The sequence below is a fragment of the Nyctibius grandis genome, chromosome 20, assembly GCF_013368605.1.
Source record: "Nyctibius grandis isolate bNycGra1 chromosome 20, bNycGra1.pri, whole genome shotgun sequence".
NCBI classification, from domain to species: domain Eukaryota; kingdom Metazoa; phylum Chordata; class Aves; order Nyctibiiformes; family Nyctibiidae; genus Nyctibius; species Nyctibius grandis.
The window spans coordinates 1,980,586-2,000,996 of NC_090677.1; the positions used below are offsets into that span (position 1 = coordinate 1,980,586).

At 41.0% G+C, this 20,411-nt stretch overlaps 1 protein-coding gene across 4 annotated transcripts in view; it reads right to left on the reverse strand.

The window, feature by feature from the left end:
- Window positions 1-9,755, reverse strand: part of PCDH15 (protocadherin related 15) — a 358,337-nt gene extending 348,582 nt beyond the window's left edge. For all 4 annotated transcript variants that reach the window (XM_068416522.1, XM_068416519.1, XM_068416520.1 and 1 more), the window contains exon 1: window positions 9,665-9,755. In XM_068416522.1, the coding sequence (XP_068272623.1) occupies window positions 9,665-9,755 (91 nt within the window). The remainder of the gene's footprint in view (window positions 1-9,664) is intronic.
- Window positions 9,756-20,411: the final 10,656 nt, after the last annotated feature.

A 20,411-nucleotide genomic window follows, 5' to 3' on the forward strand; every position in this document is an offset into this window, starting at 1 on the left:
ACTGGAATAAAATGAAACAAGCAGGTTCTGATCCAGCTGGAGGTGTCACAGCAATCCAGTAGGTTCTCAAGAGACAGATTTACTGGATTAGTGTAGATGGAGTTTATCATGTGGGGAACAATGTCAGAACACATGGAACTAAACAAAAAATACAAACCCAAGGATTTAGATGAGATATGAGGAAGAAATTCTTTGCTGTGAGGGTGGTGAGACACTGGCCCAGGTTGCCCAGAGAAGCTGTGGCTGCCCCCTCCCTGGCAGTGTTCAAGGCCAGGTTGGATGGGGCTTGGAGCAACCTGGTCTGGTGGAAGGCGTCCCTGCCCGTGGCAGGGGGTTGGAACTAGATGGTCTTTAAGGTCCCTTCCAACCCAAACCAGTCTGTGATTCTATGATTGCTTGGAATAGTATTTTGAATAATTGAATTGCCACTGTCCCAGCAAGTGGATTCCTTTTAGATGGAAATTAAGAATGCACATCTGTGCGGAAGGGGGACCTCAGCAGCTGACTCCAGCCTGGAGGGCAAGATGTCAGCAGAGCTAAACCAAGCTCTGCACAGGAAAGGCTGTGGCCTTCAATGTCTTTATGCTCCTTAGAACAGAGGTGCAAAATGCACATGTGTATACCCACTTTGCATTAATGAATGCATGTTTGCAATTAGATTGAGGATATTCAAGGGAAGTGGTAAATCTGTTCTGCAAAATCTGGACACGAGTTGGAGATCACACACAGATACAGTATTCTAGAAAACTTCACTTCCTTACTCTAATTCTATGTCAGAACACTGACTAAATTGTCAAATAAATCTACACAGATACATCTCTCCACTCAAGACTCTTTAAAACATTACCATTAAAGCACAAAAATGACCAGTGAAGGGGTTAGCTCTGCTCAACACACACCCTCTATGGCTATAAACCAACATATGAACGTGCAGATGCAACTGTCACTGATATTTAGGAGCTCAGTCCAGTATCATTGGAGTTATAGTTTACTCTATGAAAGTCTCAAAGTCCAAGGCACTCTTACAGGGTGGCGGGACACACCATCTCTTCCCTTCCCAGACGTGAATCTCACATCAAGAAAGGGCACCTGTCCCTTGGAAGATAAGCACCAGCTCAGTATTTACAGCTTTCCCACACCAAGGGTCAGGCAAGTCCTAGAAGACTCAAACAACATCGATGCTTGCAACCATAAAATCCAGGCAATCCAACCCATAAAACCTCTTGTGCTGAAGAGTAAGGCTGAGCAGAAAGAACTTGACAGGCCAGTGCCTAGAAGAGGCTCTTTCCTAGCTAGATCCTACTACCATCTGGTTCTTCCAAGGACGTTGGGATCTGGGATTTGTTTCTTCTCAACAAGCAGCTTCCTGCCTCATCCATCCCAGCACCATCACAGGGAGCACACAGGGTACTCGGTCACTTCCACCAGGAGACCGAGGGCTGGAATTTGCACATTAACTAAGATGAACCTTGTTTCTGACGCCCATATTTCATGGATTTAACTTGCCTCTTGCAAAGGGAAATTAATCTTCTGCAGACTCAAAGCATCGCTAGTGGCACTTCAAGACGTCCCATCAGTTACACTTTGAAGAACTAAACCCTTCAGAGGAACTAATGGCTGAACTACAATTCAAAGCCATCGAGGACAGCTCTTTTCCCTCTAGGATCACTGCAGAGCCAAGTGCCAGAGCCCCCAACCAAAAGCAAGCGAGTTTTCATAAAGCAAACAAATAAATTACTTCTGTTCTGAAGAACAGAGGCTTTCCCAGGGAGCCCTTAAGGCAAGCACCTGGTTGCATGTCTCCTCTTTCACTGGATACGTGCAATATAGGGCTCAGGGAATGATAAATGGGCTACATGTATTCAAATATGCATTTTCCTGAGTTAATTTCCTGCCCAACAGTAATATATCAAGTTCTGAAACTATTTTAAAGTAGCCTCTTAAAGTGATTTGTGAGGCCCTTTAGTTATTCAATTTTTGTAGCATAAGACTCTGTTAGACCAAATAAAAGACAGTAACTAATAGAGGGGGGCCCCATGCAGCAGAAAAACAGCTGAAGGAGCTTATGCCTCAACAATCCTGGTGGCAAAAGTGAACTGCACAGTTGTGTTTTTCACAGGAAAGCCCTTATTTAAAAAGCAATCTCCTATTCGGGCTAAAGACAAAGACCATTTATATGGCTATTATTTACTTCCTGATAAAAAAATATCTGCTTAACCCTTGTGAAGTTAAATACATGGTTGAATAAGTAAACCTTCTGGTTAGCCTCAATTTTATTTCATTTCAGACGCCAGTACTAACTACAGATGGACTTAATCTCTCTTAGTTCAACACCTTCTAAGTGTTGCAGTTGGCAAGAGATGTGCTCCTGCCTGCCTGGCCCACGTGCCTTGCAAAGCTGGAGTTTCAGTGTGAGAACAGAGTGAGGATACAGCTTGATGCCTAATCTGGAAGCTGCTGTTAAGCCCTTCCAGACTTGGTGATGCCCTCCCCTGCTGCAGGCCTAGCAGTTGTGCAGTTGCAGCGTGAGTCGCCTCAGCTTATTGAGCCGATGGAAAATAAACCCATCAAGCTCTAGTTGCTCGTGTAGTTGTTTGGGTTTTGAGGGGTATTTTATGTGTCAAAGGAGTCAGGAGTAAGCATTTCTGTTCTTTCAATATAGAGGCCAAAACCTTACACCAACCATCTCCATGTACCCTTCTCTCGGTGGCAGCAGGAAAAACAGCAGCAGGGTGGTGCAGCAGGAGCTTATTCTCAAGCAGCTCCTTCAGGACAGCCAGGCAGACAGTGGGGCTCACCTGGCAATGTGCTACCTTGCACAGCTTCCCACACAGCCAGTGTTGCATCCAAGGCAAAAAAAAAGTAAGTGCTTAATGTTCAACCCAACATCAATGCATACACCACGACAGGAGATATTTTGATACCCAGCAGTCACAGTTTTCCACCAATTCCCACTGAAGACAGTTATTTCCTCAGTTTCTCCCTACTGTATGTTTTCTCCCAGCCAAACCTACACTCCCCCAACAAAACACCAACCCATGTTGATTCAGCCCTTCAAGAGCCTTCATCAGCTTAAGGACAAAAAGCAGTATCTACTGTCTTATATTTAAACCAAACCAAAATTATGTTTGTTTTTTTCCCCTCAATCTACATCTTAAATTAGACTGAAAGGACAAGGCTAACATGCATTCCTTCAGGCTTCCCAAGCATGAAATCTTTGTCCTGCAGAGGCACTCCTGCTAGCAAGTCCTCTACTGTGAGAAAAGACCCAACTAGTAAGTTAGAATTAAACAAAACCCACTGAGCCGCCAGTGACAGATACATACTCCACAGTGCAGATGTCAATGGCACATCTCCTGTTCAACAGGCCAGAGCAGTCAAAAGTAAGGAAATGAGTCTGAAAGTAGAGGATTAGAAGATAATACCATACTACTTTGGTGCCAAGTCCAAATTCTCCCATACATTTAACAAAAAATGATTAAAAAATCAAAATAGATCGTTCCTACTTCATCATATATTACAATGTAAGTACTGGTTCCATACCAAATGCAAGTGGAATTCAAGCACTGACATTTTTGGATGTTACGTGACAGGGTGATACGAGTCCCTGAGTCAGCTGAGATGTAGACAGAGAGGTGACAGCAAGTGTTGAGTTGTGCAGGAGAACACATGCAGCCTTTTGAAGTCCAGCCCTTCCCCTCCCGCCCCTCAAGAGCTCCCTAACACACGATCCAAATCTGCACCTGCATTACAAGAGAACAGAAGGACCAAGATGGTCTCATCTCCGAGTGTATTAATAGAGGATTTTTGTCAGTATTCTCGTTTTACAGATAAAAATCTTCAAGGGAAACATAAGGGACTTCTCAAACGTTTTATTCATTGGTGTACTAAAAAAAAAAAAGGCGAAACAAGTCAACTTCAGGTTAAAAGCAGCCCAAAAAATTACTGTCTTCAAAACTCCTTCAAAGATGCCGTCATACTGAACACATCACAATTGCATTAAACACTTCTGAGAATCCTAGTAAAGGAATCAGTGCAACTACTGCTGGTGGACCTTCAGGTTTGCTTTTGGTTTTCTTTTCCTTTTAAACAGTGATCAGAATTATTTTTGCCTTTCTTTCATCTTGTAAGATTAAAGAATAAATTACTGGTGCCCTCAAGTTCACAGTGATATCCTTCATGACGGGCATATACCAAGTCTAAAGGCTGATGATTATTAAAGCTGTTAATTGTCAAATAATCACTTCTGCTCAGTCGGTTTGGTGTGGCATGAAGTGCACACACAGACAGCTTTTAAATTCAGCAGCCTTCTCTACTGACCAAAAGATTGCTGCTAAAGTGTTTCTTCCAGTCATATACATTGGATTAAAAAAAAAAAAAGAAGAAATTAAAAAAAAAGAAAGAAATTGGATCCTGGGCTTCCACCTTCCTCCTCACTCCTCCTTTTACCTTGAGTTTGCCTCCAAATTTAAGAGTAGCACTGTAAAAATAAAGGAGATTGTAGCTGACCTAATTTCACATATTGCAAGGCTATAGCTGACATTTCAATTTTTACTTAAGCTAAAATATCGTTGGGGGAGAAAAAATAAAATCTTTGCATCATTTCTCCTGCTTGGAAAAGAGCTAACTAGCAGAAGATCTGTAAAACCATTTTTTTTTAAAAAAAAGAAAAAAAAAAACACAAAAAAAACCCACTTTACCCACCCACAGTCCTAAATTTATTCTGGCGTATCGTACGACTGAGCAAAAGAATAATACAAAGAAATCATTGGAAGAAAACACTGAATGGGTTCATCAACAGTACATTGAGACTGATGTGGTAACTCTAACAAAAGAATTGGGTTTTTTAATAATTTGGGGGGGTAGGTGTTAATACAAAGGGACTACAGGAGATGTAAAGTATTTGGATTTCATCAATAGATTTTACATACTCCCCACGGGAAATGAAGCAGTTGAAAAAGATGGATTAGTATGAAAATTTTAAGTACCACCTGAAGAGAGCTGGCTAAAACAGGATGACAAGGAGACTTGGTTCAGATGGGTACTTTCTCCTGAAAGGTGATAGAGTTCTCTACAAATGAGTAGTAACGTATGACTGAAACTTCAGCTCACTGAAAACTTGGACCAAGAAACGCAGGACACAAATTTATTAGTCACAGAATCACAGAATCAATCAGGTTGGAAGAGCCCTCTGGGATCATTGAGTCCAACCATTGCCCTGACACCACCATGTCAACTAGACCATGGCACTAAGTGCCATGGCCAGCCTTGTCTTAAACCTCTCCAGAGATGGTGACTCCACCACCTCCCTGGGCAGCCCCTTCCAATGGCTAATGACCCTTGCTGAGAAGAAATGCTTCCTAATGTCCAACCTGAACCTCCCCTGGCCAAGCTTGAGGCTGTGTCCTCTTGTCCTGTCGCTGGTTGCCTGGGAGAAGAGGCCGACTCCCACTCCACTACAACCTCCCTTTAGGTAGTTGTAGACTGCACTAAGGTCACCTCTGAGCCTCCTCTTCTCCAGGCTAAACACCCCCAGCTCCCTCAGCCGTTCCTTGGAGGTCAGACCCTCCAGACCCTTCACCAGCTTGGTCGCCCTCCTCTGCACTCGCTCCAACACCTCAACATCTTTCTTCAAGTGCGGGGCCCAGCACTGGACACAGGATTCAAGGTGCGGCCTCCCCAGTGCCGAGTACAGAGGGACGATCACTTCCCCAGACCAGCTGGCTACACTATTCCTAATAGAGGCCAGGATGCCATTGGCCTTCTTGGCCACCTGGCCACACTGCTGGCTCATGTTTAGCCGGCTGTCGATCAGCACCCCCAGGTCTGGAAACAAAACTTGAGCACAAATGTGAGATTGCTTTGCCTGTCACTTAGACACCACTGACAAAAACATTGCTATGAAAAAAATAATCCCCAAAGGCCTGTGCTTATCAGTTACAGATGATGACAGAAAAAGACAGAGCTGTATTACATTAGAGCAGAACCGCCAGCCACCAGCGCAGGAAATACACTTACTGAGTGAAATAACTCCAACAGAGACAGCAAAGCACGGCTGGCATCGTAAACAACCGTCGGGATGTCACCAGGACACAAAATACAAATGCCAGCAACCGCGTTCAAGAGAGGAACTCAGCCAAAAGAGGAACGTCACAGGACTACTGGGATCACAGGGGGAAGGAGAAGCTACTTTGCAAGGGCAGCCTCCAGAAATGTGTTTGTTTAGTTTAGCAAACAAAAAAAAACAAAAGTGTGAATTTATTGCTCTCTAAACATTCCTTTGGCTGGAGAGCAGAAACACCAGTGATGGAAATGCATTACCTGAACTGAAAGATTACGGGCACTATCAGCTAGCCATGAATAAATTGTCTCATTCCCACGAGACAACGGCATTGAGCCCAACAACCAAATGAGATTCTGGGGAAGCTTTCTAATCAGTACAGAAAGAAAGCAGCCTAACCATTTCCCAGGCAGTCCTTGGTAAAGTTTTTAAGGCTACTTTGTAACACCATTAATTGCTGTGGCTGGGGAACATCTGATGACTCAGGAGGCCAAGCAAAACCATCTGAAATGGAGAAAATATGAGCTAATGGAGCAAAAGCAGTAATAGAAGCATGCAACTACCTGAATATGCACAACTACAACAATGAAAACAGATCATTTGCATGCTAGATGCAAAGAAATCTGTTATAATTTCTGCTGTAATTTATTTTTCCTGTTTGTATTCATGATTGTTCTGCTGTTAAAGTAACTACACTGGTTTTAAATTGCAATTGCTAAAAGAGCGCATCTTTTATACGTTGTATGTTAGATTACAAGTTTTGTTATTGCAAATTACAACAACTCTACCAGTCCCAGAGTACTTCTCTGCAATGATGTAAGTACAGAACATAGTTTTCTGTCTAGCCTCAAGATATATATTTCGAAGTAATTGCTTTCATAAGCATTGCCTCATTAGCCGAGTGGCATTTGTTGAGTAACCAGTACCCCCTCCCCGCCCCAGCTTAAATTAATTTCCATATATTTTTTTCTCTATTATAGCACCATGGTATTTATACAAAGTACCTTGAAGATATTAGAAATCCTTTTTGCTAAATTTACCCTTTCCTGAACCTGGGTGGGGCAAAATCAGTTCATTCTCGAGTCTGTATTGGGGTGCTGCGTGTTCCTCAAGCAACAGCATTTCTGAACGTTTCCCCCAGAAAAGTACCAATCCTCTTGGCTATATGCATCAAATTTACATTCATTTATCATTAAGGATAAAAACAAGTACTGCGCTAAACAAAATGGCATAAGCTAGGACCAAAAAGCAAATAAACAACAAAAAAACGGAACCCAGAAGGAATATCATGATGTGGCCACACTAGCAGGGATCCTTGCAAACTCATCTGAAACACTGGCTTGGATAGGAAACACAAAATTTCTGGAATCTAAGTTAATGCACTAAAAGAAAGTTTGTAAAAACCCAATACTGACTGAATACTCTCTCCAAAGTTGAGGATATTTGGAGTCATCCATAAGCTTTACACTTGACTTTAAAGTATTCTGCATTTTCAGGTCTTCTCCGTTTCCTGGTGACACAAGTTTTATTGGCAAGTTTTCACAGAATTATTGCAAGCATTCAACAGAAGCAGCAAATAGAAAGTCAAACTGGTGCAAGGTAATTCAAAAAGAAACCTAATTAGCTGAATTTCTGCTGCCACTGCTCTTGGTGATGCCATGGTCACCTGCTCACAAGAATTCCTGACACCAAAGCGAAGAAGTTGCACAGACTCTCTCCTACCACATGATCCCATCAGGCAACAAACAGATCACTAACTGCAACTCCATGTTTACAACAGCCTTTGTAAGGAAGGAAGCTGCCATACGTTTTCAGTCACACTATCATAAATAAATGATAGCTTTATACACAACTGTAGACAAATATCTTTCCCTTCTTCTCAATAATCACCTGTAACAAAAAGGTACGACCTGCCTATCTTTTGAGACAGGAACACTAATGAACACGGAAGTTTGTCACACCAGAAGTAGAAAGGAACAAAAATTGAAACCTGAGGAATCTGTTTTCCTATTTTGAAATATCAAACTGTCTGGGGCACCTGTGCCATGTGTTTGGCACATTTCAGCATTGTTCAAGTGTAACCAGAAATCGCTATTCAACTGAAATTCACAATGTTCTTTTGATCAAAGATGTCTTTTGGGATGAACGTTATGATGTTGCCTGTGTGAGCACAAAGAAGATCACAGTAAAAAGTATTGCTTTCTATTTTTAGCCTACCATGGATGCTCTCTTTTCATGACCCCAGAACAGGCACAGACCATCATCCTACTTCCCTCCCCTCAGCTTATTTCCACTGCTCTCCAGCACCCACGTCCTCCCATGCTGCTGAACACATCAGGGGACACCCCGCTGCCGTGCGGCCTCTCCTCCCTCAAATCTAGCACTTGGCTGCTCAAAGAGCACTTGACAACCATCACCAAGTCCAGCGTTGCAACGCATAATGGCCCCACTCCTCCCCTATAATAAATGATTAAAAAGCAAGCTAATAGTACCCAAGCACAGATCAAGTATCTGAAATATGAGCAGTTCAGACACTTCCCTTCACTGTCAAGAATGACAGCGTGTAAAAATTGATAAAATGAAATTAGTTTTCTTGTCCATTATGGATATCAAACACAATGCAGGGATTGGCTGGGGGACAGAAGGGAATAAAAGGACATTTGGAGAACAATTAATAGAGCACGAAAAATATACTTTCTACTTGATACCAAAAAAACTAAGCAAAATTCAAGTAGGATTGAATACTTGAAAGCAAAACTACTGTACTTTCTAACTGCCAAAACAGAGCTTTCTAAAAGGAAATCCAGCTGCAAGAGTAAGTCATAAACATGTACTATTACAGCTTACCTACATGGAAGGCGTTAGTGCCACTTACAGTGAGCAACTTCATTACAGACTTTCTGAAACTGTACTCAGTTTTTACTTATCCCCCTCATTACTCTTAAGAGTATTTAAGAACAAGTCTGTCACCCTCTGCTCTTCAACTTTTTTAAATTGTTCAAAAGAATAAACCATAATCAGTTATCTAGTAATCAGTTATCTATCTGTAATTTTTAATTACTGCAGATAACTGGCAGAACACTTTTCAGGTATATCTTAATTAAATTCAATAAAGATGCTGTAAAGTTGAACATGAGCTTTTGTTGTGACATTTCAGGATTTCTGAAGTATAGTTTCTCTGGAAAACCCTCATCGTGGGTCTTCTGTCAAGTTTTTGGTCAGATATGTGTACAGCCCATTAACAATTCTCTCTCAAACGCCTGCTCCGAGTGCTTTAACTGTCGATTCACAAATAAAGCAAGGTAGAGTCCTTGTTCAATGAGTAAGAGGAAACAATTTGTAACGCTAGAGTCCACTACTGAATAACCATAACTTAACATTTTCTTTATCTTGCCTGGTAAATCAACAGCTTTGTAAATATTATCATCAGCAGATGCTTAAAATGATTATAACATAACCTGATCTTTCTTTATTGTAACCCCTCTTCCTTACCAAGTATCAAACCACTTTTTCAAGTAATAATTCCAGGGGGGTGGAATTAAAATGCAACCTCAGAATCATCCCACCCCTCCCACAGCTACGCCCCCACGACAAAAACCTTACCTTCATCATTCTGGGCCAAACAACCTGCTAAGACAGTAGCAACTGCAATCCCTACAGATAACCATTCCCAGAGACAAAACCGCTGTAACATTTTTTGTCAGACTTCACTCAAGGCAGATCTGAAAAAGAAAGATGTGACACACGCATTAGTCGAGCAGCCTGCACAAAGGTGAGCGATTAAAAACTATTTCCCAGGTAACTATGGAGCTACCTATGGCATATAGAGTCTAGAAGAGTGCAACATTGTTTCTGTTAAAACAAACTAGGTTAATTCCATTAGCATTAATACATATATATGTACTCATTAACTTGATAATCATGTACACATAGGCCTCCAAGTAAGGAAAATGCAAGTTTCTTGCTTAAATCAGGTCTAATTTCCATAAAATAAAGTATTTATGGTATTTCTTCCTCCTTTAGCCTTATGCTTTAAAGCACTTTGGAGAAGTGACCGTATCAGAGAAATTCCACTTATTAAAACTAGTGTTCAGCTGGAAAAGTCAGCAGGGACCCAGTTTCAAAGACATTGCCCAGCAGAACCTCTCCCAGGAAAAACACGAGTGAACCCCATAGATGGCCTTCTTCAACGAGACAGGCTGTTGGCTCATGCCCAGCAAAGGAGGAAAAACAAACAAAAAACCCCACATGTACAAAGAACCCAGGAGAACAGACTGACCAAGACAGGTCTGGATGAACTCCAGAGCATATTTAGAGTGAGTAACATTAGAAAGTTCTCTAAAGCTCTCTTTTATTGCTCCAATAAAGAGAATTAGCATATTTCTGTAGCCCAGAATGGAATTACTTAAAAATATTCTGTCACATTTAAAAACATTGTGACAAATACAATGGACTTCCTAGCAACAGGAGCATGAAATGGAGAGAGACTGACAGCAGTATAACAACAAGCTATTGTATAAAAAGGGTTTAAGTGCTGTCAATTTTCCCACTTGACTCAGATTTCACTGCCATTTTCTGTTTATAACTTTCTCCCCTGGTTCCAAACCTGCTGCATTTCATTCCAAGTCAAACAAAGAGAGTATTACCCCCCACTTAGCAGCCTCAGCATTAACACCATCTGATCCTCCATCAGAGAGACACTGTTGAAGATGTGCTATCGTTTTCCTTCCACAAACCGAGCTTACAGAAAACACAAATGTATGGAGAGCATCTAATTCACACCACAGATGCACAAAAAAAATCAGCTTAAGGCATAAAAACATCCTTTCAGATCACTCTCAAGGGTTATCCAAGCCACACAGAAGCAGGGCTTCCACTGACAGAAATAGGTGACAGCTTCATTAAGTACTGGATAAGTCAAGAACTTCTTTAAAATCTGAATTTATTCCAAATCATATCACTTAGATTTTAAAGTTCCTTGGTGGTTGACACTGTATTTAGCCTGCTTCCCAGGGCAACTCACGCAGGTGGGATCTATTAGGCACCCTCGCACAGCTCCTTTTTTGTTTGCAAAGACACGGATCACGGTTGACTTCTTGCCTTCCAGTGGATTTTCATACCAACATTCACTATTCCAAACAGTGCTGTAAAATAAAGGGAGGGGAGCAACAAAACTGATTAAAATCCTACCCTACACACACTGCTCCGCTTCTCATTCTGGGGTTAAAGATGAAGAAAGGCTTTTCCAGTCTCCATCTTCACTCCAGTAGGACCCTTGCCACCCTGTCCAGCAGCAGCAGGTCACTGCAGGCAGTTATAGTTGCAATAGGCAGCAATTTCAGGAAGAACTGAAATATCATCTATCAAACAAGGAGGCAGGCTGTGTCTAACTGAAGCAGCAGTGCAAATCTTGTGGGACTGTTCATTTTCACTTCAGCTAGACAAACGTCAGTCTTGATGAAACAGCTCAAGGTTACAGGAATTCATGAATTCGAGCCATGCAACAGTAGCTGTGAACCATACAGAAGCACCCACCTTCCTCCTCTCTCCTTCTCTTCCACTGGCACCTCTGCAACAGTTTCTGCCCCTAACTCCAGCAGAGACAGCTCAAGTAAGAATTTCAGACCCTTCCTAAAGGGCCTTTTATTCCTATACATGTGAGGAGACCAGAATTGTGAGCAAAGATCCCACTATCTGTAAGAAAAAACTATTTAAAAGCTTGCTACGCAGCTATGAAAAGGAAGCTTCAAGCTCATCAGGTATGTTACCCACAGAGAAAAAGAGCAGCTAGCTCTTTCTTGAGGGACAAAAAAGATAAATCCCTTCCTTGAGGAACCACCAGTGTCCAGTGTTGCTCGTAAGTGGCTTTTTCCTCCCTTCTGCTTCCCAAAATGCTCATGTGATTACTGTCACCTAAATTTCCACTTAGCCAATTCAGAAGTCATTCTGGATTTTGCAACAGCACCTTCAAAGAACAGAAACTACTTCCACCATAACATATTCTAGTTTACTACTTTTAAGTAACGGCTGAGTGTCTCCACACTGCCCAAATGGACTCAAATGAATCCAACATCATCGTTAGACTTTGTTAGACTTCCTGGGAACTTCTGAGGATGTGAACTTCTCAGTATGTCACCATTTCTTCCTCCCACATTACGAGGAGATCCTAAAAGAATTGGGCTCTGCCACTTTTTCAGTTTAAGCAGACAGGTGGCATTTGCTGTCAAGTGCTTCCAACCTTTTATACCTCAAAAACAGATACAAGTGGTTCAGGAGACGATCTTAGTTTCTTCAGGTCAGTCTAAGAAAGATCACATCCATATAGAGATTACATGTGTTGTAAGACCTAGAAAGAAATGCACATACACACCTCAGAGGCCACTGATACCTCATTTTACAACCTTGGGAAAACAAAAAAAGTCTGCATTTCCAGTCACAAGGTTCTATTTTAAAAAGTATTCAGAGCTCAGCTGACATCCTTGAGCTGAGTCTAGCCTGGAGAGATTTTAAGACAGAATCTTGGCAGATTTATTTTTGATTTTGATTAAATGTCAAGTAAACCACGAGGATAGCAATGCTGCTGCTCTATGAATAAGCATCTCTATATGCAACTGCAATACAACAGAATAGAAGTTGCCCTCCCTTTTTCCTCCAATTTGTACCAGAAAAGCTACTATGAAGTGCAGAAAGCAAGAATATTCTTAAATTAAACAGATTCTGCTAACTCAGAAACAGCTCACAACAAACCACAAGTTCCTACCAAGTCCCCCCAAAGGTAGACAATCTGTAAGAAACAGTGTTGAACTCTAGATGCCCAGTCTGACAGGGCAAAGGATGAGAATGAATTGATGACAGAAGGCAGGTCTGTAAAGTCACAACGTACAATATGTTTACAAGACTCGGTATTTTCCTGAAAAATATTCTAATGTTGCTACAGCAGAATTTTAAAGTTTAATGTTACCATGGGCAACAACAAGTTATACACTCAAGCACAAACAACTTTAAATGAAAAATAAAAATAATTAAAAGTTGAGCGGAATTTCACTTCCTGGCATGTCTGCGTTAAAAAAAAAAAGGAAAAAAGTTCTGATAGTGTTCCCATTTGACTGTACAGCTGTACAGACAAACAAAAATACACACACGTTTTCCCAGAGGAGCAGCGGCAGCAGCCCATCACTGGAGATGTTTACAGCTCAACTGCAGCAAACTGGCGTAATCACACTCCAAGGAGCAATCATGTCTCCTCACTCACTTCTGCCTTTTTTTTTCCCCTTCCCCTCTCACCAGTGTAGCTACTGAATCAGCCAAAAAGCCAACTAGTTATCAAGACATCTATATAAAAGGCACTTCAACAAATTTTAAAAGGGGATAAAAGTGAATAAAAAAAGCCCAAAATATCAAATATGAGTTATCACATCCAAGCACCTTGAACATATTTACAGCCCAATGATATTACAGTAACCTTAAATACTGATTTACTTTAAGATCAAGTGTTACTACAGTACTTAAAACATTGCATTCATGTAAAGCTGAGGGGGGAAACATGGACTCAGTCAAAATAAATAGTAAAATATATTTTAAAATATTTTTAAATACCCATACAGAATTGTTCTCCATATGGAAATAAAACCAGAAGCTATAAAAAAGTTTTTTTAAATTGGGTACATGCTAACACAGTCTAATGCCACGTGTTGAACGCAACTGATTGCTTACACAAGTTCACCTCTCAGAGAAAGGAGAGGTAAGGGAGGGGAAAAAGCAAGAGTCACTGACACGGTTAGGAGATAACAGGGAATGAAAAACTAGTGTACAAATACCCAAACCCTTGCAAACATTGTCCACATTGGTCTCCAGCAAACTCCTAACTCAAAACTAGAGCCTAAATTGCAGCAGAACATGGAGTTTCAGTATTTTTAAAACACTCAAAATAATTTAATTAGCATAGAAAAATCTAAACTTTGGACTGAGTTTGCAGCAAGCCAGAGGCCGTTGGCTTCTTCAGAGCAGAACTGACCTATACACACCTGATTTTGCATGAAATGTGGAATACAGCAGTGCCATAGCACATCAACAGTCACACAGCAAGACCTTCTTTAAGTCTTTTTTTACCATTAACAACAAATCTGAGAACAACTTTGAGGCAACCACTCTATCAGGGCTTCAAACCATTGTAAGGGGAGAAAGTGCATACTTAAAAAGCAATCATTAGGTACATATTAATTCAGTAGACATGTAAACAAACATTTGTCATTTAATATACACGTCAAAACCAACAGCTCCTGTGAAACTGCCGTGGTTGGATTAATAATACAGCATTTAAGAGAAAATTAAATTCCCATTTATACGTGTGCTATTAATTTACACAACCAGCCAGAACTCATTCAAGCATCAGAAGCTGCACGTTTGGCTGAGTGGTGTTGCTCTCTATATATTACAATTGTGATAAAATATCAAAGCATATAATAAACTATTTATTAAAGTATAAGGTACTCAATTGTTTAAACACAGGAAAAATTACAGTGGACAGTTTTATTATGAGGCTCATCTGTATTATTACTGATCAAATGAACTCTTTTAAAGATTGAAGACACAAAAACAGGGAGTCTCTGAAGTGCAGATGTTTATTCCAAGAGAACTGGTGCCATAATAAATCAGAAGTGTCAGTAGAAACAGGAAAAAAGTCTCTTACAGAAGCCAAAAAGGAGATGAATTTGCTTTACAGTCTGACAGCGTTCCTGGCTTGGTTAAAGCTACGGTCCATTAAACTATATGTCCCAAGCGCTTCATTTTTGTTGCTGAAACAATTATGTTGAACTGTCAACATAAGAAAAAAAAAAACCCTTCTAAAATATTATTTAAACACAAGAACAGACCAAAAAAACCCCCTGTGGTTTGTCTCAATGCCATTCTTAATTGATGTCTTTTCACATGGTATGCAGCCACATCTGCCTTCACGTATGTCCTAATCCAGCGAGGCCCAGCAGAGCACCCACCAGGTTACAGTCTGGGCTGCTCCTAGTGCCACACAAACCAACCACACTTACACCAGTGAGCAGAAGGGACACGCACAGCGTAAGTCGGTGCTGGGACCTGACATCCACAATAAGCATCTCTGAGGGTTCTTACTTCTGATGAGGTCCTGAGCCTGAATCGCTGGCGGAGCACATCTGGAGCACAGCAGCTGGAAAGCCACAGTGCTGGAAAACACCCTCACTTTAGGCTTAACCAGAAAAAAACGCCAAACAATTGCAGGTCACAAGCCCAAGGACCACTCGAGCTAGTTTGGGGCATCCTGGAAGGCTAAATGTCAGCCCACAGCCTCCCAGGCAGCTGCTGAGCCCATCTCATTGCACCCACTTACAACCAAGAGAAGAGCCAGCGAAGGAAGACTTCACCTCTGAGTTCAAGCCGTGTAAGCTCTTTACAGCTCTAATTCAGCAGCAAGCGTGAATAACTCTGTTTACCCAAGTCAAATACCTGTTTAAATGCTTTCTTTAAGAAGAATTTAAGCATAAGCAAATATTTGGCTGAACTGGGGTTATAGTGAATAATTTACAGCGCAAATACAACCCTTTCTCCGATTTCGCTTGTTGCAAAAAGCACAACACTACTACAGTTTTTATTTCACTAACGCTGCTTGAGCACTTCATACTAAGTATTGCAGCTGCTGGACTCTTGGATTTACTCAGCCATTACTATATTAGCTATGGGCCTTTCATGCTGTGCAATTAGCACAATTGGTATGGATTTTGTTACTCTCCTCTCCTTGGATAAAACCTGTCAGTCATATGAAGACTTTTAAGATCAAATTTTAAGATCAAACATGCTCACAACTCCATTCCCTTCTCACAGCTGCTGGATCTGTTCTTATGGATCTTTTCCACACAAACAAAGATACTAAAGAAAATAGCATCAATTCTGCAATTGTGTCTCTTCTCCTGTTCTGTGCTTACCAAGGTCTTGAGTTTTTAGACTTACTTGGAAAGAGCATTTTTAGAAAGCAAATACACGAGCACTTAAGAAAAAGTTGATGGCAATTTATATGAAGATACAAAAATATTTTCATCTGTGAGTTAAAATTCCTCAGCACATTCTCTGTATCTATGTCCAAAAAATTCATACGTTCCTCCTTGCCCGTATTCTTCTAAGAACTACTAGTTTTCATCATTTCCTTGCCCCACTCTTTAGATCTTTTCTGTGCCTTCCTTACAGAAATGACCACTTTTCCACGAGATGCAGAGCCACTGCCATAGCAAGGTATTGCAAAGCCAAAGTAGAGCATCGGTAACAGTGAGTTACTTGCCTCTGCATTAACTCAGTGCATCTGTATGTTTGAGTAGACCCTGTATCTATATGTGAAAGAAGCGATTTAGAAGTTAACAATTAAAGAGGCATTTCTACTTCAATGCAGGAATTTTTAAGTTTATTTCAATACTTTGCACTCCAAAACAAAATAACTGGTGTTTTCCTACACTCTATCAATAACAAAGTTCCTTATTTTCCATCTCTACATAGCAATGGTAGCCAGAGTGCATATGGCCTGATTCACAGTAGGTGACATCTTGAGAGCACTTTTCCAATCCCCCCGCCAGCAGAACGTACGATAAATGCAGTAGATGTTGCACGCTGCTAATTTCCACAAAAAAAAGAGAGAAGATTGCTAAGCATATGTAGGTTTGCACAGAGAAATGTCAACTACACTACCAAAAATAGAAAAAAGCTTTTACAGAATCCTTGAGGTAGGGATGGAGAAGGACTTCTCCTTCCTGCTTCCATCCACTAGTTGGGACTGCTTGATTTATTTTCTGTATTTTTAAAAAGTAATCCAGCTATTCGATGGATTAACAGCATTACAACCTCTTCATCACGGGTAGGTAAACAGGGTAGCCAATTCATTCCTGTCTACAAATCCAGTATTTAGTGCATTAAATAGATATTCAGTGTCCCAGCCCCTCTGCATGGACTTAGCCTATAAAACATTGCTCCCACAGAAGGCTTTGAGTGCTTAATCTAAATAAGTTTGTAACTTTGGGCTGCATAACACTGTACACATGGAACTCCAACTTTGCAGACAGCGGCTCTAGACAGAGGAGAGGGGAAAGATATCCTAAAATTGTATCAGTGCCAGAAGACTTCATTTAAAAAGTCACATTAACTGCTTAACATAAAAACATTAAAAGAAATACAGTCTATATTAGCCAGAAGTAGTTAATTTAGTTCTTCAATAACCTTTGTCTTTACAAAACATACACACAAAGCTCAAATTATACATTCAAGTGTAGGCTATTTTCCTGGTTAATAATGAAAATATATTTTGATATAAAAGTACAAAGTAAAAGATCTGTTTCATTGCTTTTACTGCACGACAAGTATTGGATGATATCCCAGAAACCTCTCAATTTCTCCCCTGCCGGAGCCATTTCTCTCCAAGGATCGTTCGTTGGGCTTACTTAATACAGAGGAGAAAATCAGAGGGTTTCTTAGAGCGAAAACTAATGAAGATGTCGGTATCACTGCAGTGGAAAGAATGCTGGATTTTTGAAATCTCAAATACTTTGAAAGTTCAGGTTTTTCCCAGCTCCCACCCAAGTTCTCAACAAGCTAAAAGATTCTGATAGGAGCGAGACAGAGGAATTGCAAGGAGGAAGAAAAAGCACGCTCAGACACACAACTCAGCTTGTGCTGCTGGGGAGCTAAAGGAATGTTAGTGCCCTCAGGTTAAGGAACCGGGTTTGGCCAGGAGAGCTGCTGTCACAGATGGCAGCCAAGACAGCTAAAGGCAGTGAGGCTGGAAGGCAGCCAGCCCACCACCTGCAGGAGGGACACGCTGCTGCCTGGCTCCAAAAAAAGGACCTTCAGTCTCCAGCTGTAGCTACTGTCACACAAACCCTCCCTCGTCAGGAGCATACAAGTAGTTGTACTACGCGGTACCCTTAAAAGATGACCCAGCTAAAATGGTTCACTGGGCACCATTAGAAGAATTTAATTTCTGGGTCTAGGTCTCTCTTCATCTTTCCCAAGATGACTGGTTCTTTAAAGATGATCCTGCCTTTAAATACTCATGTTAAAGTCAAAACATCCAAATCTACCCAGCTCTATCCTTACCTTTCCCATCCCTGCTCCCTGCTAGACCAGCAGACACCACCACAGGCAGGAGTGTCTCTCTGATGCCAGGAACCATTCTGTCAAGGATCCCTCCGAGCGCTCCTTGTCGGAAACCAGTAACTGTCTCTATGTCTTAAGACTTAAAAACTGCCTTGCATTATGGCAATGAAAATGTCCAAAACTATATTAAGTGAATTTATTTTCTTGAAGAAAACACCATTTTCTCAAGCAGAATTTATATGCTGCAGCTTCCCTTCTCCGAAAGAATTTTTGTTTAAATTTTGTAAAATAAACCCATCAAACTTGTCAAAGCAAAGCCTACCTGTCTAGAAAATGAGTGTTTCTACTTGCCTGTTAGTCATTACACATCAAAAGTGGCGTTAAATATACCCTGGAGTAATTACAGGTTTTATTAGCAGCTCTGTTAAAATAGTTCAATGCAATGACATTTCAGAATTAACACGCCTACACACAAATATACATGCATGTGTACACACACACACTTAGCAGACATTATATTCAGCTACTTCCATGTCAAGTTGAAGATGGTGTTATTACACATTACTGAGCCAAGCTTTAAAAATAGTCCCAGCTTTTGAAGTTAGGACAGCTTACAAATAGTAAGGCTGATTAAGCCAAATAGTTATCAGATTTGTTATATGTCTACACTCCAAGTTATAGACTAAGGAAAAATAAAGAAAGTTTAGAAGGCTGAAAGTTGTCTTCTGTTGTAACTTGTTTCTCTGGAAACAAAATTTTCCACTTAACATTCTAAAGCAGTTTGTTCTTAAACTACCTGTAATTACTATTTATAACAAATCTTGATGAAGAAACCCACCAAGAAGAGTCCTCTGCAGCTCCATTTCCAATGCTGCTCCCAACAACCGTGTTCCTAGATGGATCTCCACAGACCAGACTCCTCAGCACAGCTCATCATAAATCATGCTATTTAACAAAGAACTGAGGTTTCTTTTCTAGAAAAGTGCAGTAAATAGCAAGTTTCGTGGTTATCAGTTCCTTGTTTACTAGGTCACTCAATGCATTATCAGTTACCATATTCTGGTACATAGTTATCAGCACTTAAATCAACAAATTATTTAACCATGAGCCAAGCACACAAGGAGGCTTCAAGACATTAAACCACCTCATACATCCAATTACACAGCTGTTAGGTTTAGACCTCTCTCATACCTCACCACAGTTTTGCTGGGAAGCCTCATCAGTGTGGACAGCTGGATTTGAGAGCCTGCTAATCAAGCAACATGCAAGATCTCCATTATTTTAAACACATACCTGCTGTTAATTACCCATTCTATATTTCAAGCCCTGCATAGCATTCCTTTTCCCTATCCTGGCTAGGCCTGCCCTTCAGTTTCCTTCTGCTCCCATCTAACAGCAACCCAAACCCAAAGTCCTGTCTTGTCTTCCTCCACCTCCTTCACTCTCTCAGGTGCTACTTCTGCACATCAGACTCTCTTTCCATCACCACTCCTACACAGCCTCTTCCAAACCTCCAGCTCTGCTCCGCGTTTTCTCATACACCTCTCTACTCTCCAAGCTTTTCCATATCTGACATCATGTCTATCAACCCTCAAGCACTCTTCCACTCCCCAGTATTCAATCCTTCCCAATATTTTTGGGGGATCTTACCTTATCACTTATCCCTCTTATCCCTTCTTAATAGGCAGTAAGAGCATAATTAGATGTGATTACTTGTTTTGATTATACTTTGATTGCTTTCCGAGCTTGTTGGCCATGAGGGAAAGAAGGCAGTTAAGTATTTGCTCATGTTTTCACTTATTTATTCTTTCCCTTTTAAAAGTCTTCACAGAAGCTGCAATCTCTACATTGGCCCATCTCCGTCTAACCACACCACCTTCTAAACCTCATCACTCCAACTGCCCTTTGGCAAGCATGTGTATCCATCTCCAGAACCTCTATTTCACCAGACACCCGTACACTTCAGTACTAGATCACCAAGCCCCAACAGTCAGCATTTTACTTCCTAGATTTCCTGGATTTTGCGTATCCCTGCTTTCCTTAAACCAAAGGACAGACAGCTCTCACATGCCCAGGTTTCTTTGGCTATTCTGACACACTCAGTCTCCGCATCTTTCAAGCAAATCCTTCTCTTCCAACCTTTAAGAATTCGAAAAGTGCTTAGGGGCACTAATGAATAGAGGAATTGATCTTGCATTTATCAGCTGCTTTGTTCAACTGCATCTGTTCGGTGATTCACACGTTG